The following is a 20345-nucleotide window of genomic DNA, read 5'->3' as shown; positions in this document are numbered from 1 at the left end:
CAGAAGAACACTAGAGGCTGTCTCTGTGTGGATATTGGCTCTGAGAGGAAGCACAAGAAACCTGAGCTGATCCAAAGCAAAGGAAAGATGGGTAGCAGCTAAAGTCAGGAGAGGTCTGCTGCACCAAACTCAGGTTGGAAAAGTTGCTCAACCCCCTCACCTCTCCACCCTGTTTGCTTCTATAACTGAGCTTTTCAGGACACAGACCTGCCTTCCCACCCATCTGCTGCCTGGAGTGCTCCAAAATACTTCCATCAATTTCTCTTCTCTAAAGAAGGCTCCAGAGCTGTAGCCCAAGAGGTTGGACTTTGTGACCAAAGGAGGGCAGAGGCTGGCTGAACCTGGGAGGGATGGAACAGAATTGACTGAAATGTACAGCTGCTGACAGTAACTGGTGGAGCTCCTCAATAGTTTGGGCCCTGATAATTGGAAATATGTGATATCGATGCCCTAGTTATGATGTTGATTCTGCAAAACAGTCACAACAAATGGCAGACCTGATGAATTACATGCTTATTATGCATTATTATCTCATGCAGGCCCATTGTGAATTGTAAGTCTTAGCTTATTGATCCCATTTCTTTAATTAATAGCCATATATAACACTTCACAATATTCACAGCAATTGAAAATTATAAAATGGAACTCCTTCAAAAATAGCCTACAATTTTGACTTTTCACTTGGTCATCAGACATTTCTTAATTTTAAATTAGTGGTTTTCCTTGTTTTCATTACTGGAAAGTCATCTGCAGAGTCAGTTGAAAATGCTATTCTTCCAATGACAGATGTATCATACAATTGGCCTCACAAGGGTCTCCAGAAAGCCTGAGAGAAAGCCCTTGGTGGCTGCTTCATCATGAGATTCAAGGACCTTGACATTCTGATCCCGACCACTGTTCCCACCTCACTTCCCACAGCTGCCCACCCACCATCCATACTAAATCACATTACTCAGAAGTCAGTCCTAAATCTACTATGAATGTTCACACTTCTATTCCTTTGCTCAAGCTGTTTCCTCACTCAGAATGTCCTTCTCTTTCTTTTCCCTAACTCAAGGCTTAGCTCAAGCATCTCACTTTCTATCAAGACTTCTCCATCCCCTGTCTCATATAGGGAGAACTGTGGTCTCCTGTGCCCACAGAGCTCCCCAGAAAATTACTTTACCTACCCATCTCTCTCACTAGGAAACAATGAGTTCGGGCCAAGTAGACTTCAGATTATTAATTTGGCATACTCAGCATCCTTGTTGGATAAATAAGTTGGATGTGGCTCCATAGAAAATGGGGAGCCATCCAAGACACAATCCTTTTAAATTCCCAGGTGATTCTAACACGTAGCCAAGGCTGAGAACCACTACTCTAAATCAGTGCTTCTCAAACTTGAGTGCATAAACTTGAGTCATTTGGACATCTTATTAAGGTGATTTGGGAGAATGGCATTGAAATATGTATAATATCATATAGGAAACGAGTCGCCAGTCCAGGTTCTGCAGGATACTGGATGCTTGGGGCTGGTGTACTGGGATGACCCAGAGGGATGGTATGGAGGGGGGAGGAGGGAGGAGGGTTCAGGATGGGGAACACATGTATACCTGTGGCAGATTCATTTCGATATATGGCAAAACCAATACATTATTGTAAAGTTAAAAAATTAAATTAAATTAAAAAAAATAAAAATAAAATTGAGATCAGAAAAAAAAAATAAAGTGAGATGCTCACTGTTTAAAAAAAAACAAAAAACGACCCCTGTGTGATGAAACTAAGACCCAGCACAGCCAAGTAAATAAATAAATATTTGTTTAAAAACAAAACAAACAAACAAAAAAGAAAATTCTGATCTGGCTGGTCAGGGCAGAGTCTGAGATTCTGCACATTTAACACGTTCCCAGTTGCTCACTACTCAGTCACTGGTCCAGGATGGTCCTCTGAGTGACCAGGGTCTAGAGTCCAGAGCAGAAACTGTAAGGTGTGGGTCAAATATATCAACATCACCTGGGAGCATGAAGGGGAGGCTTGTTCAAAGTGCACATTCCAGAACCCTATCCTAACCCTACTGAATTAGATTCTCTGAGAGAACTGATTCACAAACATACATCTTCCCAGGTTTCCCAGGGAATTTGGAATAAAGTTGGAGGAGATTCTGTCATTAACTGATAGAACTTCCTAATGCTGAAGGGCAGCAGGGTGGCAACTGTGGAGCTGAAGAGCACCCCCTCTGGAAAATGAGGGTACTTCACACCCATCCCTTCCTCTTCCTCCTGATTATACACCAGGCTGGCAAAGGAGCAGAAACAAAGAACTGGGGGCTTATCTTCTTTTATATCACACTTCCACACCCACGCTGACAAAAGGACCCTGATGAATTTTCACTGGACCTGTTTTATGTTTTTTACATTTAGGGTATTTTTAAAGTATTATTGCACACAATAACATGTTGGTACAAAGGTACATACACATAAACATATTATAAACCTGTTCCACATATTTCAGGCAGGGCTTCTCAGACTTTAACATGTTTTAGAATCACTTGGAGAGCTTGTAAGAACTCAGATTACTGAGCTCTTTCCCAGTAGGATTTCTAACAAGTTCCCAGTGATGTTGGGGCATATGTATGGGAGAAGAACTGCAAATGAATACTACAGAAAAAAATTTTAGCGGGTTTATTTATTTTATGGGTATGGGTGAAGCAAGTTTGAAATGATTTCGGATGTATTACAGAATTGAGCAAATGAGTAACTGTGCATGTGGGTTGGTGTGGTGGATAAATTATTGGGTAATAGGGTTCTCACTGTAGAGGAAGGGACATACAATTATGGAATGTGGGTAGGCAAGAAAAAATCCTATGGGGATATGTTACAGTTAGATGGGGAGGTACTTGTGCAAATTCATGATTTTAAAAATATGTATGTAAGCATGTTTATGTGTATGCGTTCATGCTCACTCAGTTGTGTCCGACTCTGTGCGACCCAAGGACTGTAGCCTGCCAGGCTCCTCTGACCATGGGATTTCCCAGGCAAGAATACTGGAGTTGGTTGCCATTTCCTCATCCAAGGGATCTTCCTGACCCAGGGATCGAACCCACGACTCTTGCATCTCCTGTACTAGCAGGTGGATTCTTTACCACTGTGCCATTTGAGTTCAGGTGCACATGTATATTATTTATGTATGAGTGCATATGTATGTTTGTGTGGTGTGTGTGCATAAATATCCATACATTTTTTTCCCTGGATTTTTCTGTGAGGGCTGGAAAACAAAATCACCCTGGTAGCCATGAGCACACTTAGTACCCAGGCCTTCTTGGTCTCTAACACCATTCCTCACCACAATAAACCATGGCTCACCAAAGAAGAGGTAGACTCCAGGACTTGGAACATCTTATAAGGAATGCCATAAAGTTTAAAGGGGGAAAAAAAAAAAAAAAGATAGGGAGAAGGAGGACGAGAAGGAGAAGGAAAAGACAGAAGCATGTCACAAGAACACATGAGCCAAATTAAAGGGGTTCTCACTCTAGTGTTCTTGCCTGGAGAATCCCAGGGACGATGGGGCCTGGTGGGCTGCCGTCTATGGGGTCGCACAGAGTCGGACACGACTGAAGTGACTTAGCAGCAGCAGCAGCACTGTCAAATCTGAGAAAGCTTGAGAGTACCAAAACAGGTATGTACAGAACTGAATTAGAAGCCACTGGGAAAGAAGGAATGTGTGAATCCACACCAATAACAAATGGGTAAGTAGATGAGAGAGAAGGGGCTCTTGCTCACAGAAGAAAGCCGAGAGCTGACTGTCAAACAAGGCAGGAAACCAGAGATGGAAAATCATTTTGAAGCCGTAGCGATGAAGAGTAGGTCAGGCAAGAATCAACAGTTGCTAAATCTGGGGGGAATTTTGATAAGTAGTAGGATATTTGCATAATCTTATCAATGGACAAAAAAGTGAACTGTGGCTACAGAGGAAAGATCTGTACTCTTGGAAATACATTCCTAAGTACATAGGAGTGAGGGGCCATGATGTATGTAATATACTCTGAAATGGCTCATGAAAACATTTCTGTGCATATAAGAGAGTGAGAGAAAGACAGACTGAGAGAAATTGGCAGAGAGAGAGCATAGGTGCACAAATGATAACACAAATGGGATAAAATGTTAACAATTAGTCAACTGGTGGGTAAATGGTATATGCTCTTTGCACTATTCTATTTTTGTATCATTTGAAAAATTGGAAATTTTCAAATAAAATCTTAAATCATGCTTTTGATTAATATTTACACTGAGATAAGTTCTATTGTTAACTCTTTATGAGCTTAATTTTGTGAAAAATTAAAGTTAAAAGTGTATTTAATTTATGTACTTTTAAAACCTAGAAGAAAACAAACCAAGACATAGACGGGTATCATTTCTGGGTTACAGAATTATGGATGACTTGATTCTGTTGTATTGTTTATAGTGTTTCATATTTTTCAAAGCTATTAGAGAAAACTTATTTTTGAAAAAGGAAAATATTCACAAAATATTATATATAATATTGCTGACTGTTATGTCATTGATTTCTAATAGCACACACAAAATAAAATAAAAAACCTGAAATCACTGAAATGTCCAATGACAGGAAAGGTTGTTGGAGAGGTTGTATAAATTATGATACTTCTAAAATATTAGTCATAAAATTTATGTTTGCCCAATCAATTTATGGAACCACCTAAGTATCCACAAATAGGGGGTTGGTTAAATTATAGCATAGCTGTAAAACACAATGTGCAGAATGTTTTCTGACCCAAACTGCTCCAGGAGTAGGGGGAGGGCTTTGACTCTTTGCCGTCTTGCAAACATCCTAGCTATACAAATCTGCTAAATGAGTAAGTGCTCAGTTCAGTTCAGTTCAGTTGCTCAGTCGTGTCCAACTCTTTGCAACCCATTATTCTTCCATGTATTTTCAAATGTTCTATCATAAATTTGGTAACAAGGGATTTTAATTTAAAAAATTGTAACATAGTATGTATGGATCATCCCATTGAGAAAAGATTGGAAGGATATTCACAAAAATGAGGATTACCTATGCTTATGGGTGATTCTTGTCACCTTTTTTCTTGACTAGTAGTAATACTTGTACAAAGAAGTTATGTTTTAAAAGCATTAGATGATCATTAAGAAGCCTATAAATACTATTGCTGGAGAGGGTGTGCAGGAAAAGGAATCCTCCTATACCGTCGGTTGGAAGGTGGGTGCAGCCACTATAGAGAACAGTATGGGAGTTCCTTAAAAAACTAAAAATACAGTTACCATGTAATCCTGCAGTCCCACTCCTAGGCATATATGCAGAGGAAACTCTGTTTTGAAAAGATACATGCACCCCTATGTTCACTGCAGTACTATTCACAAGAGCTAAGACACAGAAGCTGCCTAAGTGTCTAAAAACATGTAGTACATATATACAATGGAACATTACTCAGCCATAAAGAAGGAGATAATGCCATTTGGATGGACCTAGAGATATCATAGTAAGTGAAATAAGTCAGAGAAAGACAAATATATAATATTGCTTATATGTAGAATCTAAAAAAAATGATACCAATGAACTTGTTTACAAAACAGAAATCGACTCACAGACATGGCAAACAAATTTATGGTTACCAAAGGGAATAACAGTATGGGGGGGGGAATTAGGAGTTTGGGGTTAATAGATACACAATACTATATATAAAATAGATAAACAGTAAAGACATGCTGTATAACATGGGGATCTATAGTCAATGTCTTATAGTAACCTATAATGGAAAAAAAACCTGAAAAGAAACACATATTTTCTCTACCTCTGCTGACAGTGGCATACAATCTGACCCTCATCATCTATTGCCACCCCTCCTAGTTAGTCCCTTGCTGCTGCTGCTTCTCCTATTGGTTCACACTGGGATGACTTTCAAAAGCACAAGCCTGACAACTTCACGCCAATAGAGGCCACAACTTCCTTCAGCTCCTGCTGTCACAAAGTCCAGTCCCTTGGACTGGACAGACATACCACTATGTACTCCCTTTCCAGTCTTCTTTCCAGTGTCCTCCCTGCTCCCACATAACTGTATTCCTACCTATCCCAGCAATCATCAGGGACACTGTAAGTAATTCTTTACCCATACTCATCCTCCTGTGAGCTCCTACAGGATATGACTTTTGGGCCCCAGCGCTTAGCCCAGCATCTTGCACATAGGAAAAGACCCTGATGCTGGGAAAGATTGAAGGCAGGGGGAGAAGGGGACGACAGATGATGAGATAGCTGGATGGCATCACCAACTCAACGGATGTGAGTTTGAGCAACCTCCGGGGAGTTGGTGATGGACAGGAAAGACTGCTGCAATCCACGGGGTTGCAAAGAGTCGGACATGACTGAGCAACTGAACTGAACTTGCACATAGGAGGCGCTCCAATAGCATGAGGGCTAATGAAGGAGAATGGACCTTCTGAATGATGTGATGTGACCCTTGGTGACTTGAATGTGCACATGAATCTTCTGGGGATCTTGTCAAGATGCAGGTTCAGATTCAGTAGGTCCGGGGGGGGAACCTGAGAGTCTGCATTTCTTACAAGTTCTGCTGTTGTGCTAAGAACCACACTGAGTAGTAAGGACCCAGTGAACAGTAAGAGTTTTTCAGATAGAGGAAAGTATGGACACAACATTCCAATAGGAATATTGAATTTTTGAGTGAACTTTTGATCTCAAAAGAGATAAAATATCATAAAATGATACTAATATAATACATTATGTAATAATATTATGTGTCATTAAAATATATATAACTATAGAATTATATAGGTCATTCCAGAAAAAGGGTAAAATAAATAATAAAAGGGGCAAAAATAAAGTCATTTACTCTTAAAGTCTCAATATCAATACTCTTTTTTTAAACTATAGTTGATTTACAATGTTGTGTTAGTTTCTAATGTACACCAAAGTGAATCAGTTAAATATATATATACACACACATACATACACATATATATATATTCTTTTTCAGATTCTTTTCCACTATAGGTTATTAGAAGATATTGAATATAGTTCCCTGTGCTATATACGTTAGATCCTTGTTTATTTTATATATAGCAATGCTCAATATCAATGTTCTAATGCTCAACTTGGAGTTATATTAGAATCACCTGAAAAACTTTTTAATCGGCATGTATTTTCTTCCCACTTCTCTGCCAGCCGCCAACCTGATTTGAGGAATATGAAACCCTCCATCCACCCCTCCCCACTACAAAAAACTACAGCCTTGGAGAACACTTTTGTTATTGATAGAAAGGTACTGTGTCTCTCAGTTGTGCTGGGGGAGAAACAAGCTTCCAGTTATATAATAACTCACATCCGCTAAATCTTCTGCAAAAGGGTTGCAGCCAGGCTGTGCACAGATGCTGTTGTTCCCTCTGCCTGAAAACCTCTTTCTCTATTTCTGACCAAGTCCAATTTTTTTCCCTAGATCTTCAAAACTATCCTTTCATCACATTCCAAACCTTTTGTTTTGGCACAAAAATGCAACCAGGAAACAGCCATTTGTCTCTCTTCCCCACTCGACTATGAGTTCCAAAAACGTCTGCTGTGCACACCATCCCCAGTATTGAGCACAGTGTTGTTATGCTGGTGCTCAAACGAATAAAGAAAGAACCACTCTCCCCAGACCTAGTGAAGTTTCCTCTTCCACATCTTATGCCCTGTCCATAACCGGCCAAACCTAATTCTTAAGAGGGCTGACATTTAGTACAGGGCTAAGAACTGTGTAAATAAAAACTCAAATGTCCTGGGGTTGGTTTGGTTCAAGTTGTTTGGGTTGGGGAACCAGACAGAAACAATATTTTTCCTCCTAAAAGTTAAAATTACATAATATTTACCTCTTACAAATCATATATATTTAAGATAGGAAGCCCAGGAACAAAATGAACACAGGTGAAGGCAGACATGACGAAAGAACCAGAACAACTGGTGTTTGGGAAGCTACAACGGTGTCCTCTCCTTCCATCTTTGACCTTCTCCTATTGGAGGTAACCACTCAGGAACTTGAATTTATTATTAGTTTTCACCACATACTTATATATCTCTAAACCGTAAGTTGTTTAGCATTGCTTGCTTTTGAGCCTTGTAAAAACAGTATTGTTCTGGTGTGACCTTTTGTAGCTTTTTCTTTTTTTTTTAATTTACATTGTTCCTAAGACTCAACTATGCTGTGGTGTATACCTGTGGCTCATTCATTTTCATCACAAAATACTCCTGCATTAATATGAATATATCACAGTTTATTCCTGTGTTCCTCATCAGTGGACTTTTGGGATGTTTCTGGTTGTTTGCTCTTAGAGACAGTGCTGTTACAAACCATCCTTGTACTCGTCTTCAAGAGCATCTGTCAGCTTATCTAGGGTATACACCAAGGAGTAGACTTGATCCAGGCATGGGTTCAGGTTTATAATCCAAATGATGTTTTGAAGCAACGGTGCCAGTTTACATCCCCACCAGCAGGGCATGAATTCCTGGTGATCTGTATCCTCACCAACCACTTGTATTGTTAGGACCCAGGAATTGTATCCTTAAGTGGCAGCATTTTTGCACCAGAATGCAGTGTCCTGACTGGACAGGTGTTTCCTCTTGGCCATCTAATAGAAGGGCCTGATCTGAGACTCTGCCCAAGAGATGAGTGCCAGGGACTTACACCTTGTTGAATCCTGACTTTGGGACACAGCACTAAATTGAGATAAGAGACACAGTCATCACAGAAGTCAATGAATCATAGAACATGGATCTTGAAGGACCCTAAGGCCAAATACTTCATTCTATATTTAAGGAGACTGAGGCCCAGAAAGGTTAAATGACTTGACAAGCTCTCAGAGCTAATTAGTATAAGAACCTGTCTCTGGGGCTCTCAATTCTTAATTTAGGCCTATTTTTTTTTTGGTTTTTAAATGTGTTTGGTTTAGTAATTTAAAATGGTGTAGAAATCTATTAAATTAAAAATGACTGTAAATACTTAAATAACTGCCAATTTACTTTTAAAGGTAGTTTTTTGATGTAAGTGACTGATGAATTTGATATCTTCAGGTCCTTTCCTTGTGAACTAAACAGAAATAATACTGAATTTCAATGGGATAAATAGAGGAAAGATGCAATCTCCATAATAATGGTTTTCAATAGACAAATTTAACAGTTTTTAAAGACACCAATCGGAGAAGGCAATGGCACCCCACTCCAGTACTCTTGCCTGGAAAATCCCATGGATAGAGGAGCCTGGTAGGCTGCAGTCCATGGGGTCGCAAAGAGTCAGACACGACTGAGAGGCTTCACTTTCACTTTTCACTTTCATGCTTTGGAGAAGGAAATGGCAACCCACTCCAGTGTTCTTGCCTGGAGAATCCCAGGGATGGGGGAGCCTGATGGGCTGCCATCTATGGGGTCGCACAGAGTCAGACATGATTGAAGTGACTTAGCATAGCATAAAGACACCAATCTCCCAGGGAAATTAATCTCCAATTTTTTGACTTGTCACTCTCATCCTTGGATCATCCCCCCAGGCAAAATATAGGTTTGGGCTTAAGAAGCCATTTTGTGAGGAAGTGAAAAAGAGTGAAAAAGTGTTAGTTGCTCAGTCATGTCTGACTCTTCATGACCTCATGGACTGTAGTCCACCAGGATCCTCTGTTGATGGAAGTCTCCAGGCAAGAATACTGGAGTGGGTAGCCATTCCCTTCTCCAGGCAATCTTCCTGACCCAAGGATAGAACCCAGGTCTCCTGAATTGTAGGCAGATTGTTTATCATCTGAGCCACCAGGGAAGCCCCAAACTTCAAATGCTGTGAAATTTCAATTCATCCTCCTCTTCTGAGTACTCAGAATTAAGCTGTTGTAGGAGGCTAGGACCTATTTATGGATATTACACATATCCATACAATGTAGTCCCAGTAAGCTGATGGTGTATAATCTTAGATGCCTTTACATGCGAATGTAGAAAAACTGAAAAGAGATTAATTTGCAGCTGAAGCTGTTATGCAGCTGTTACGCTCTTCAGAGTGTGCATAACAAGCATGGTGTGTGTAAAGGAATCTGTCCTCACATAAGAGGTAGTCAAAAGCAACTGGGGAGGGAGAAGGACTACTTGGTAGGAAAGGTGTTTGTGTAGTGGCTTCGAAAACCTGAAGTGGAAATTTTCATTCTGGAGTTGTTTACTTCAGAGATCCCCCCTCCCCCACCTCCCCTGCCTTGATCTTCTCTACCCCAAGAATCCATTTACCATTTGAAAATATCTTTTGGTTTAACAGTGTCTGCAGGCTGGCAATAAAAGCTTTCCAAGAAGCATCCCTCTTTTAATGTCAGGATAAAACTCAGGAGCTGCTTATTACTTTGGAGGTGGGGTGGGGGGGGGGAGGCTTGAAGGGAGAGGCCTTCAAGTAATTTTGCTAAGAATGCTGACCAAAGGGTACTTTGGTACTCCTGGATCAGGTTTTCCTCCCAGCAATCATTTTAATCAGCACTTCCCCTGTTTAATGAGCTTGTAGTGCCATTACATAATCACCCAGCTCACTGGATTAATGATGAAAAGAGGAACTGATTTTTCCAGTTGCATCATTTGAAGTAAATGTTAACTTTCTTTCTGAGTCCTTAGTTAACCGCATTAGTGTGACAAATATGTCTTTGTCTAGCATAAGTAATTAGAATTTAATCACTTTAACTGCATCTTAATTACCCCAAATGAATTGAAAGGACATTTAATAGCAAAGATTAAATTGCCTTAATGAACGATTTTTGTGACTCCATCAATACTTGAATCGCGCTAGCCACTCCTCTCACGCACTTCACCTGCAGTGAGCACAGGAGTCACTAGGTGGCGCGTTTCGCTCATTTATTTATTTAATTTCCCCATTGATCTGTTTTAGAAGACAACAGGAAAGAAAGTGAAAAGAACAGAGTTTATTATGTTCCTTTGATAACCTCTCTTTGGGACTATGAGGTCATCACCAGATGCAAAAACAAAAGTAGCGATTTCAGAAACTGTCGATTCTGAGGACTCTGGCGAATGCAAAGGGAGATAAGAAACACACGGATAACTGGAAGCTTGCAGTGGTTGAGGGAAACTGTAAGTTACCCTCTGGACGACTGCCAACATATATACAGAGTTTAAGTCAATTTATTATTTTTTAGTGCAGAGTCCTAAAACATGAGTAACAGGCAAGCTTTGGAATAGCAAGACAGGAACTGATGTGAAGCCAAGAAAAATAATTGTTGTGCAAGTGCGGATTAGAACACCAATGCCAGAAAGTATGGGAGGTTTGGGCCTTTGGGCCCTCCTCCAGGCTGGGTCCCAGTGGACCAGTCCTACCCACAGAACACATCTAATGAGATGGGTCTTGCCCATCAATAATTGTTTAAGTGAACAAATGGATGGGAGACTTGAGTTCCATGGCTAGCTCTGTTACTGCCTCACATTCCCTCTTTCTTCAAAGGAGCAATAAAAGATCTCTCTTATAAGTCTTAATAAAAAAAAGAAAGAAGTTTCCACAAGTATTTCTCTTTGAGCATCCCAGAGGGAAGACACACATTCTCTACTTTCAAGACCTTTATTATGCAGAGACTTTCCAGGTTGGTGTTTATGACAGGGGATCAGACATTTCCACATTCTTGGTCCACTGACCTGGTGAACTTGAGCCCGTAACTGAGGCACAGGGTGAAGGGTAAGGGGGTTCTGGGCTTTGAGCTGAGAAAGTTGAGCACAGGGTCTCAAGTGATTTCCAGCTCTGTTACCACAGTTAAGTAATTCAACCTCATTGAACAGAGAAGCCGGAAAATAATGGTAACTACCCCATAAACTAGTGGCTTCTAAACTTTGCCGCACATTAAAATCACATCGGAGCTCTTAAAAATCACAGTGCCCAGGTCATGCCTTAATACTACTAATGCCCAGAATATCTGAGATTTTAGCCAGGAATAATTTTTAAAAAGATCCCTAAATAAGTTCAAAGTATAGCAAGATTTGGGAGCACTGGTACAGGGAGAATTAAATGGTGGCTCAGACGGTAAAGAATCTGTCTATAATGCAGGAGAACTGGGTTTGATCCCTGGGCTGGGAAGATCCCCTGGAGATCCCCATGGCAACCCCCTCCAGTATTCTTGCCTGGAGAATCCCCATGGACAGAAGAGCCTGGCGGGCTATAGTCCATGGGGGTCACAAAGAGTCGGACACAACTGAGCAACTAAGCACAACACATATGTGCCCCGTAGAGTTCCTGACCAATAATAGGTACACAATGGACAGAAGCTCCTTCCTTATCAACTGACTTCCTTATCACTTGCTAAGACAAATCTGTGGGTTGAACTTCAGGGTCTTGTTCTGTTCAGCTGTTATCAAACTATCTCACCTAAAGGAGAGGAAAATTTCTGGAAGTTAATTTGTTTCACCTTTATGATCATGTTACATCTTTGGGGAGGAATACAATGTGGATGTTTCTACAGCCAGACCCTGTGGTAAAACAAATTTATACGATTGTATCAAAATAATCAGATTGTCCTGGTCATCTAAGCCAATTCTACAATTTCAGAATAAAATTAAGCTTCATTCATATTAGCATACTTGTGTTAAAATAAAAATCTATGCAAATCTATTGATAGAAGACAGGAATGTATGATTATGCATTAAATTAATTCACATTAGAAATCAGGTTTTTCCTTTTTACTAAACTCTATAAGGCTGACACTTTTCAGGAAATGACTTCTCTCAAAGGTGCTTAGCCATCTTATTTAAATACAAACAAAATGAAAACGGTATTTAATTAATACTTGTTGAATCCTTTATCCCAAGTTATAGGAAATCTATACTTTAACTATTATGACTTCAATAAGACCCTCCTTCTGTTGGTATCTTAGATTGGGGACCATTCAAATTTGCCAAGAGTGTGGAAACTTCTGTTTTTATGGGGGCTGAAATGAAATTAGAAATTTCTCATCCTGTCCATCTAAGCTCCTTGGCTGACTTAAAATATTAAACTGGTGTTCAACTATTCCAATATATGAAGTTTACAAAGAGCACTGAGCACTGTTACTTGAAGGGAAAGGCTTCTAACTATGTATTTTGAGGAGCAAGACACATGAGAACCTCCTTTTTAATTACCCACTTTCACTAGACTTGAGGATTTTCTTTCTTAAAAGGAAATAAAGAATAAATTTTACCGATATACTCTGCAAGAACTCTTTCTTCTGAGAACTTTGGGTAGCAGCATCTGTTTGATTAGCTGAATTTGCCATGAATGTGGAAATGATGACATCAAAACAGCTCATGTAACAACCTCCTTAAAGACCTCATAGATTAGAGATGACTATAGATTTTCCCCAGCACGGATCAAAGGGACTGAATTGAACGTTTTAGCTTAATGATCCAACCCCTGTCACACCCATAGGGACTCAAATTCCGATTGTATAAGCAGGTGTGCATGTGCACTCAGATGCACGCAGAAAGCTGCTGGGGAGGGAAGAAAAGATCAACCACCTGATTGACGAGGATAGGTTTGATCTTTTCCATTATTACTTGATTGTGCTCGTGGATACTACTGTCAGGGCCTCATGACTTCTCATAAACTTTGAAATATTAGCTGTTAATTTTTGTTTCCTCACCACAACTCTTCAAAGCCATCTTAGCCACTTTTCAAGGGCAAGAGAAACCCAGAAGACAGGACTGACTGGGCCCTGTCCAGGGTCCTGACGCCACACTGGGGCTTCAAGGCTGCCAGGCCTCCAAGCGTTCCTTCACACACCCCACCAGACAGCAAACAAAGAGCTTCAAGCTCAAAGCCTCAGGGCAGCCTTCCAACTCTGGTCAGTTAGCTGGAAGGCGAAACAAGAAAACAAAGGGACCGCTAATCCACCCTCCCTACACCCTGAGCCGCAATCTCCGATTTCAGACTGCCAGGGTCACCTTCTCTACTGTGACCCTGATATTCTCAACATTCCAGCAAAAGTAGAATTTGGATATAAATTCCAAACATGCTATCTTGTTTGGAGAGGTTAGAGTTGGGGTATAATTTGGGGGAATGGTGATTTTGTCTCACCAGTGGGGTCATACCCAGGAAGTGGGTAGGACCAAGACAGATCCACTAAGTATCCTTTCCTCCCTCCACTACACTCTACCAATCAAAACAGTTATCCGTTGAAAATCACTAGGACATCAGTGTTCTAAAACAAAGCCTCTTCTCTTCGCATTGGATTGAGGCACGGAGGTTTACTGGGTGCCTGGCCCTGCGGCCCGCAGGGGGCGCGCGCAGTTACTGGAGCACAGTCTGGAGCACAGTACGATCCCCTAAGCTACCGGGGGAAGGTGAGTCCAGATCGAGGGCATCAGCAAGGGCAGGAGTTTAGCTCCCCACCTGGCACTGAGCGCTGGAAGCTTGAAGATAAAGATGCAGCCTGGGATTTGAGTCGCTCTGCTGCTACAACACAACCTTGCTGTTGTTGGCACAGACTGTCCCAAGTGTCAAGTACAAAACAGCTATGGCAGGATTGGGTTTCTATTGACCCTGATTGCCCTCTGACTTGGGGCTGCGCCCGCTGGTGGGAGAGCCAACCGCCCTAGGAACAAGCCGCAGGGTTTATTGTCTCTGGCGGCCGTGCTCAATGCCCCGACACCAGGTCACCACACAACGACCAGCAGGTCTCCTCTACTCTAGTCAAACTATCTGCTGTGATCTTCACCACATGCACCCTTAACTCCATACATTCCCTCTTCTCCTCCCTGGAGTTTGTGCTCCCTAGTGGGGACTGCAAGGGAGAACTATTATCACAAGGCCTCTAGGACTCAGACATGGGCTGGGAGAAAGGTGCACGAAAAGCCGTCTGGTGATCGGACTCCAGAGCCAGACCTGTTCGGCTGGTGTGTCCGGGGTCCCAAACCAACTCCCCGGGAGCAAGGTGACCACTGGGCCTGAGTTGGTGAGGGGACTCTGCCTCTGCCTGACAACTGGCTGCCCCCAGGCCACGCTGGGAGGAGGCTATAAGAAAGCTTCGGAAGAGGCCCTCCTCCCCGGCAGCCAGCCCCCCTCGCCCCCAGGCTGCGAGGCTGATTCGGTCCGCCGCGCCCCACGGGCCCTTTGTTCGCGCCACAGCCGGCTGGGAGCAGCTGCACTGCCGGAGACCCGCGGCGCAGAGACGCCGGCCCGGGCGTGGGGGGAACTAGTCCATTTGGCACCTTCTCCTCCTACTCTTGGGCCCAGGAACCCTTCTGTTCCTGCATTCCGCAGCCCCAGTCCTGGCTTTTCTCCCGGCCTTCGAGGATTCGGGAAGTGGGGTTCCCCGGGCCCAGCATCGCACTCCTTCTGCTTGGCTCCCTTGGTCCAGGGAAATGAGGGGACAGTTGAAGTGTCACCCGCTGGGATAAATATTAACAAAAAGCAAATGGACTTGTGCGGGGGCCAGTTATCAATCAACCAGACCGCAAGGCCACTTATGGCAAACATGGCCCAGGTTGGCCTATGGGAGACTTTTCTCATGGCCACCTTCTGGCCAGACTGCCACCCCCTCACCCCCACCCCTGCCCTTGTCCAGGTGGCCCTGAGGCAAGTGCCAGCCTGGAAATAGGAGCAGTCCTGGGTGCTGCAAACCCGTGTGGCTCCCCGGCGCTGCAGTTTGGAGGTTTCTTCACCTCCACCTTCACAGGTTCCTCAAGGCAGGAGTCAGGCACCAGACTCCCGGCCTTGCCCGCTGGTGGGTGTGCACTTGCAGCCACTTATTGCACTGGCAGCTCCCCTAATGTGGCCAGAGTCTTCTGGAATCTTTAATTGGAAACTAATCTCCTTGCGTCTTAATAGGCGACCACGTCAGAGGCGGGCGACCACCCACCCGCACAGCCCAGCCCACTCTCCCCACCTGGGAGAAGACGCAACGTGAGCCTAGTTGCACTGCACTTAAATGGGGTAGCAGCAAGTACTACATTGAGGGAACATATATTGATTTTTTAAAGGTAGTTAATTTGGTGAAAATTTCCTCCTGTCTCTTGTCTTCCACCAGCCGATGTAATTTCGTGAAGAGAAAGCTTCTCTCCAAACAGGCTGCCACCTGCCCGGAACCTGGGGTACCAGGAAGGGCACGAAGAAGCGACTCTCCCGCCACCCAGCCAAGGAACCGACCTCGATGGGCCTTGCCTGGAATGGGGCAGAAACGAGTGTGAGGTGGCGGGGGGTGGGGGTGGGGTTGTCTTTGAATGAATGTAAAGGGGAGCAGAACTGCAAGTGGCACCTTCCTCTGTGCATCGGACGGAGCTGGGGGGTGGGGGTCGGCGATGTCCCATAGCTGGGGCCAACATGCCCTGCAATCTGTTTTAAGTCACCTGCAGTCAGAACCGACAAGAGATCATTTGAACGGCCCAGGAATCTGCCCCCCCCCCCCTTTTATTTTCCGTAAAAGAAATGTTAACAGGACGGCTCGCTGTTAGTTGGTGTCTTAAAAACAAGTCCTGGTTCTTCCTGCATAATGGGATTGATCCCGGCTGGCTCCGCAAGCACGCTCATCCCAGCCTGCCCCACCCCTTTAATGAAGTTAAAGAAAGGAAAATGGAAGAGACGACTCTCCATCCGGGTCTTAGGATGCAGAGTTCGCTGGGGGTTTGGCGCCAAACGCCTGTTCCGCCGAAGTCTCCGACTTGCCTTCACCACCCCCACCTCACGGAGGAAAAGGCCACGCGCCCCGGCGCAAGGGCTGAGCACGACTCTCTACTGGCTGCTGGGTGCCAGGCAGCGGCCCCTTTGATAACTCGGGTCCCCGAGAGCCCTGGTGGGTACGCCGCCCGCACCTCCCCAGGCCTGCCCACGCAAGGAGGTCAGAGGACGCTCCTGCAGGACAGAGCGCCAGGGCGGGTTGCCAGGGCTCCAGGGTCGTCTCTGAACCTAACTTCTCAGTCAGTCTTTCGAGGGGGAGATAGGAGGCCCTGGGGAAAGAGAGTCCTTGAAGTCCTGAAGAAGCGCCTTCACGAGGTAGGGGGTGTGGAGCGAGTTTTCCTGAGGGGACTTGCTTTCCAGCTGCACCCCCTCCTTGAATTCTCCTAACCCCACTAACTGAGGCTTGTGTGTACACTGCCTGGGTAAAAGGTCCTGAAGCCCGACTCGAGGGTGGCCTGGCGTGCGCGCGTGTGAAAAGGCACTACTTGGGCGCCCATAGAGGCGAAGCAGTCAGGGAGAGGAATAGCCTTTTCGGCCGTTCCTTCTAGGACTTCAACTGTCCTGGGGTCTCGGTCAACCCATAAGATAGGGGGGCGATCTGGTGGCTGCACACACAACTACAGAATGGAATTGCGGGAGCCCCAGAGGGTACCCGGTCAACCTTTTTTTTTTGCCCCTCCCGTCCCCTTACCCCAGCCTCTCCAAACTTCTGGGCGAAGGCTGCACGAGTCCTCCTGGGGACTTTGCTTGGAGCCTACGAGCGCGGGGTTGGGCTGGAAAACCTGGCGGGGGCAGAGGCTCAGGCGGCGAGGCGCTTTAGCCAGGCCACAAGAGCTCACACGCCAGGAGTGCTTTGAGTCCTCTCCGGCTCCAGTCGCAGGCTCGCGGGGACACCGGCACCTGCTCCCCTCTAGCTTCTCATTGGCCCGCACGATGTGGGGGAGGGGGCCCTGGCCTCTGGCTTTGATTTTAGACTGTGAAACGGCTCAGTGCCCCCGGCTCTGAGCGGATTGACTGTCTCTCGTACTCCAGGGACAAATTAATGGAGAACGATCAGTTAATTAACAAACCCTCATTCCGGCTTTTACCTTTTTCTTCGCCAGGACTCAGGCGAGGGCGCCAGGCTAAGATGGGGTGGGGAGCGGCAGCATGTACCCAAGAGTCAATCAACTCAGCCCCGGTCTCATCAAACCGAGTCCACCCTCGGCTCCCCTTGGCTCTACCTCTCCGCTTGTCCTTCGCCCTAGGGGGTGGCTGAATCTGCTTGAAGTCCCCCGTGTGATTCAGGCTGGCGTCACTTGTTCCCTCCGCCAGTCGGCCGGCCAGAGCCTTCCCGGTATCCTTGGCCTAGAGAGGCTGGGGGACCTGGGCGCTGTGTGTATGCAGTATCACCGAGACCTTCCCGCCCAACTCAGAAACACTAGTGCCTCGGGGTTTGGGGCCAGGAGACCTCTTCTCGAAGACTTGTTTTTTTTTCCTCTCACACTCCCACCCCCTGCATGGGGATTCAGACGAAAATTCATGCGGAAGAATAAAACAAAATGAGAAGTACTAAGCGAATCGGCAACGACAGCGGTCTCTGGGCTCAGCTAGAAGCTCCCTTGTTCCTTGGCCGCCCTCACCTGGACCTTGGCACGGTCTGCCTCCGTCTCAACAGTCGGTCACCCGCGCAAAGTGCGTGCTAAATCTTAGGAAGCATCTGCGCCACACACCCACCGCCGCGGTTCCATAACCTTTTGCTGAAACTCCCAGAGTGCGCTCCCCACTCCTCAGACCCCTGCCCTTCTCCGTGCCACTAGAGTGAGCGCCGGAGGGGGGAGTCAACGCAGCGAGTTCAGATAAACATTGGCAGGCAGCTCCTGCACGCTCCAGCGCAGCGCCCAGGTATGTGCCAGGGATACTGGTTGGCAGCATCTGCGCGCAGTTTCACGTATGCTTCGCCTCTCTTTCCCCAAACCCGAGTGCGAAACCCAGAAGCGACGCACAAATCGTATCCATCCAGGTGTGGGGATTTCTCTCCTCCTATGGTTGTGCGAGCTTCCTGCGCTGTCTCCCAGCACAAATGCGCCCCCGCGATCACCCAGGCCGCGCCGCTCAGCTCCCGGAACCTTCCACAGACCAATGCACTAAGTCCTGGAAGAGGCTGCCTGCTCCCGAGAGCCACGCTCTGGCTCTTCCAGGCCTAGGAACCCCCCTCTAGGTGAAAGAAGGACGGGATGAAGCGTGCACAGAAGGCTATCCTTCCCTGCCTCCTTGGGTCCCTTTAGCTTCCCCAATACCTTATCTGCTCTCGCGCCCAACAAATTGGCGGCTCACCTGCTAAGCGGAGCGCAGACATACGCTGGAATTCCGGCTCCTGCAGCCACTTCCACATTCTCCTGAAGGTCTCCCGGCCGGACTTGAGTTTGCTCCAGGGTTTGGGGTTGCGTAGCAGGTCCGAGAGGGTCCCTTGGGAACGGCAGAGCACCCTCTGCGCGAAGATGGCCTGTGGGATGCTGTAGCGCTTGAGCTCGGTGGTGATACGCTGCGCCACCTCTTTGGTATTGATCTCTTCCATCTGCCCTGAATTACTTCCATTGCTGACCTGCGCACCGGTTACCGAAGGGTTGGGCTCCCGGGCCGTGCCCAGGAGTTGCCCGTGGCCCTGGGCGTTCAGGTGGGCGTGGGGGTGGTGTGGAGGAAGGCCATTGATGGGAACCATGCCTGCCGAAGTGGGCGTGAGGTGCTGCTCCCCGTGACGACCGAGCATGGCCGGGTGGTGGGCTTCGAAGCCGTTGGGGGTGAGCATTTTGTCGGTGGGCATGGCGGCACCCGGGTGGGCATAGTGTGGGAGCCCTTGCTGGGAGTTGTGGATGCCGCCCAGACCGGAGCCGGAAAGGGGCGAGAGGCTCTGGCCCATGCCGGCCACGTCCTTGTGGTAGGGGGTATAGAGGTTATTCATCGAGGCCAGCCCGCGCTCGTCCCGCATGAGCGTGAAGCTACCGCTCACGTTGCCTGCCAGGCGCTGGTGGTGGTGCGGGTGGTGGTGGTGGTGGTGGTGATGGTGATGGTGGGGGAACTTGTCCGAGACGGTGGAGATGGGCGGCAGCGGCTGCAGAGGGGTTAAGGTGGTGTAGGTGGTGGGCATGCTCATACCTGGGGGAGTCTCGCAGGCCATGGTCATGGTGGGGTGCAGGGGGCCGGCCAGGCTGTGCTCGGGGGCCCGGTGGTGGTGGTGGTAATCGCCGCTCCCGCCGCCGCCGTCCAGCAAGGACGCCATGCCCATGGAGCGCGGGTGCGCCGGGGGCAGGTGGCTGCCGCGGTGCGCCACCGAGCTTCGCGCGTGGGGGCTGCCGCCCAGCAAGTCGGCAGGGGCCGGCACCGGCTCATGGCTCACCCCGTGCAGTTCCCCGATTGCCTCCATGGTCAGCTGCGCGTTCATCGTGATCTGGGCGAGCGGGCGGCGGACACAACATCGATGAGGCCGGGCAGAGGCGGCGAAGGGCGCACGCAGTCCGGTTTTCACATCGGCTGCTGGCGACTGTTGCCTTCCTTCCTTCCTCTCACTGTGGGGCTCTGTCTCCCTCTCAGTGTGTCTCGCCTTCCCTCTTGCCCCCACCTTCCCCTCTGCGTCCTCTCTCTCTCTCTCTCTTTTTTTTTTTTTAATATTAATTTCCAAAAAGGATTCGCGCCGTTGGGCGAGCGCGGTTCC

At 46.4% G+C, this 20345-nt stretch overlaps 1 protein-coding gene across 1 annotated transcript in view; it reads right to left on the bottom strand.

The window, feature by feature from the left end:
- The window catches only part of ONECUT1 (one cut homeobox 1), a 32731-nt gene extending 12386 nt beyond the window's left edge, over positions 1-20345 (bottom strand). The window contains exon 1 of the mRNA NM_001191161.3: positions 18971-20345. Within this exon, the coding sequence (NP_001178090.1) occupies positions 18971-20075 (1105 nt within the window). The 5' untranslated portion in view covers positions 20076-20345. The remainder of the gene's footprint in view (positions 1-18970) is intronic.

Source organism: Bos taurus, chromosome 10 (assembly GCF_002263795.3).
Source record: "Bos taurus isolate L1 Dominette 01449 registration number 42190680 breed Hereford chromosome 10, ARS-UCD2.0, whole genome shotgun sequence".
Lineage (NCBI taxonomy): Eukaryota > Metazoa > Chordata > Mammalia > Artiodactyla > Bovidae > Bos > Bos taurus.
The sequence above is the reverse complement of the archived record's forward strand: the minus strand, read 5'-3'. Positions and strand labels throughout refer to the sequence as shown.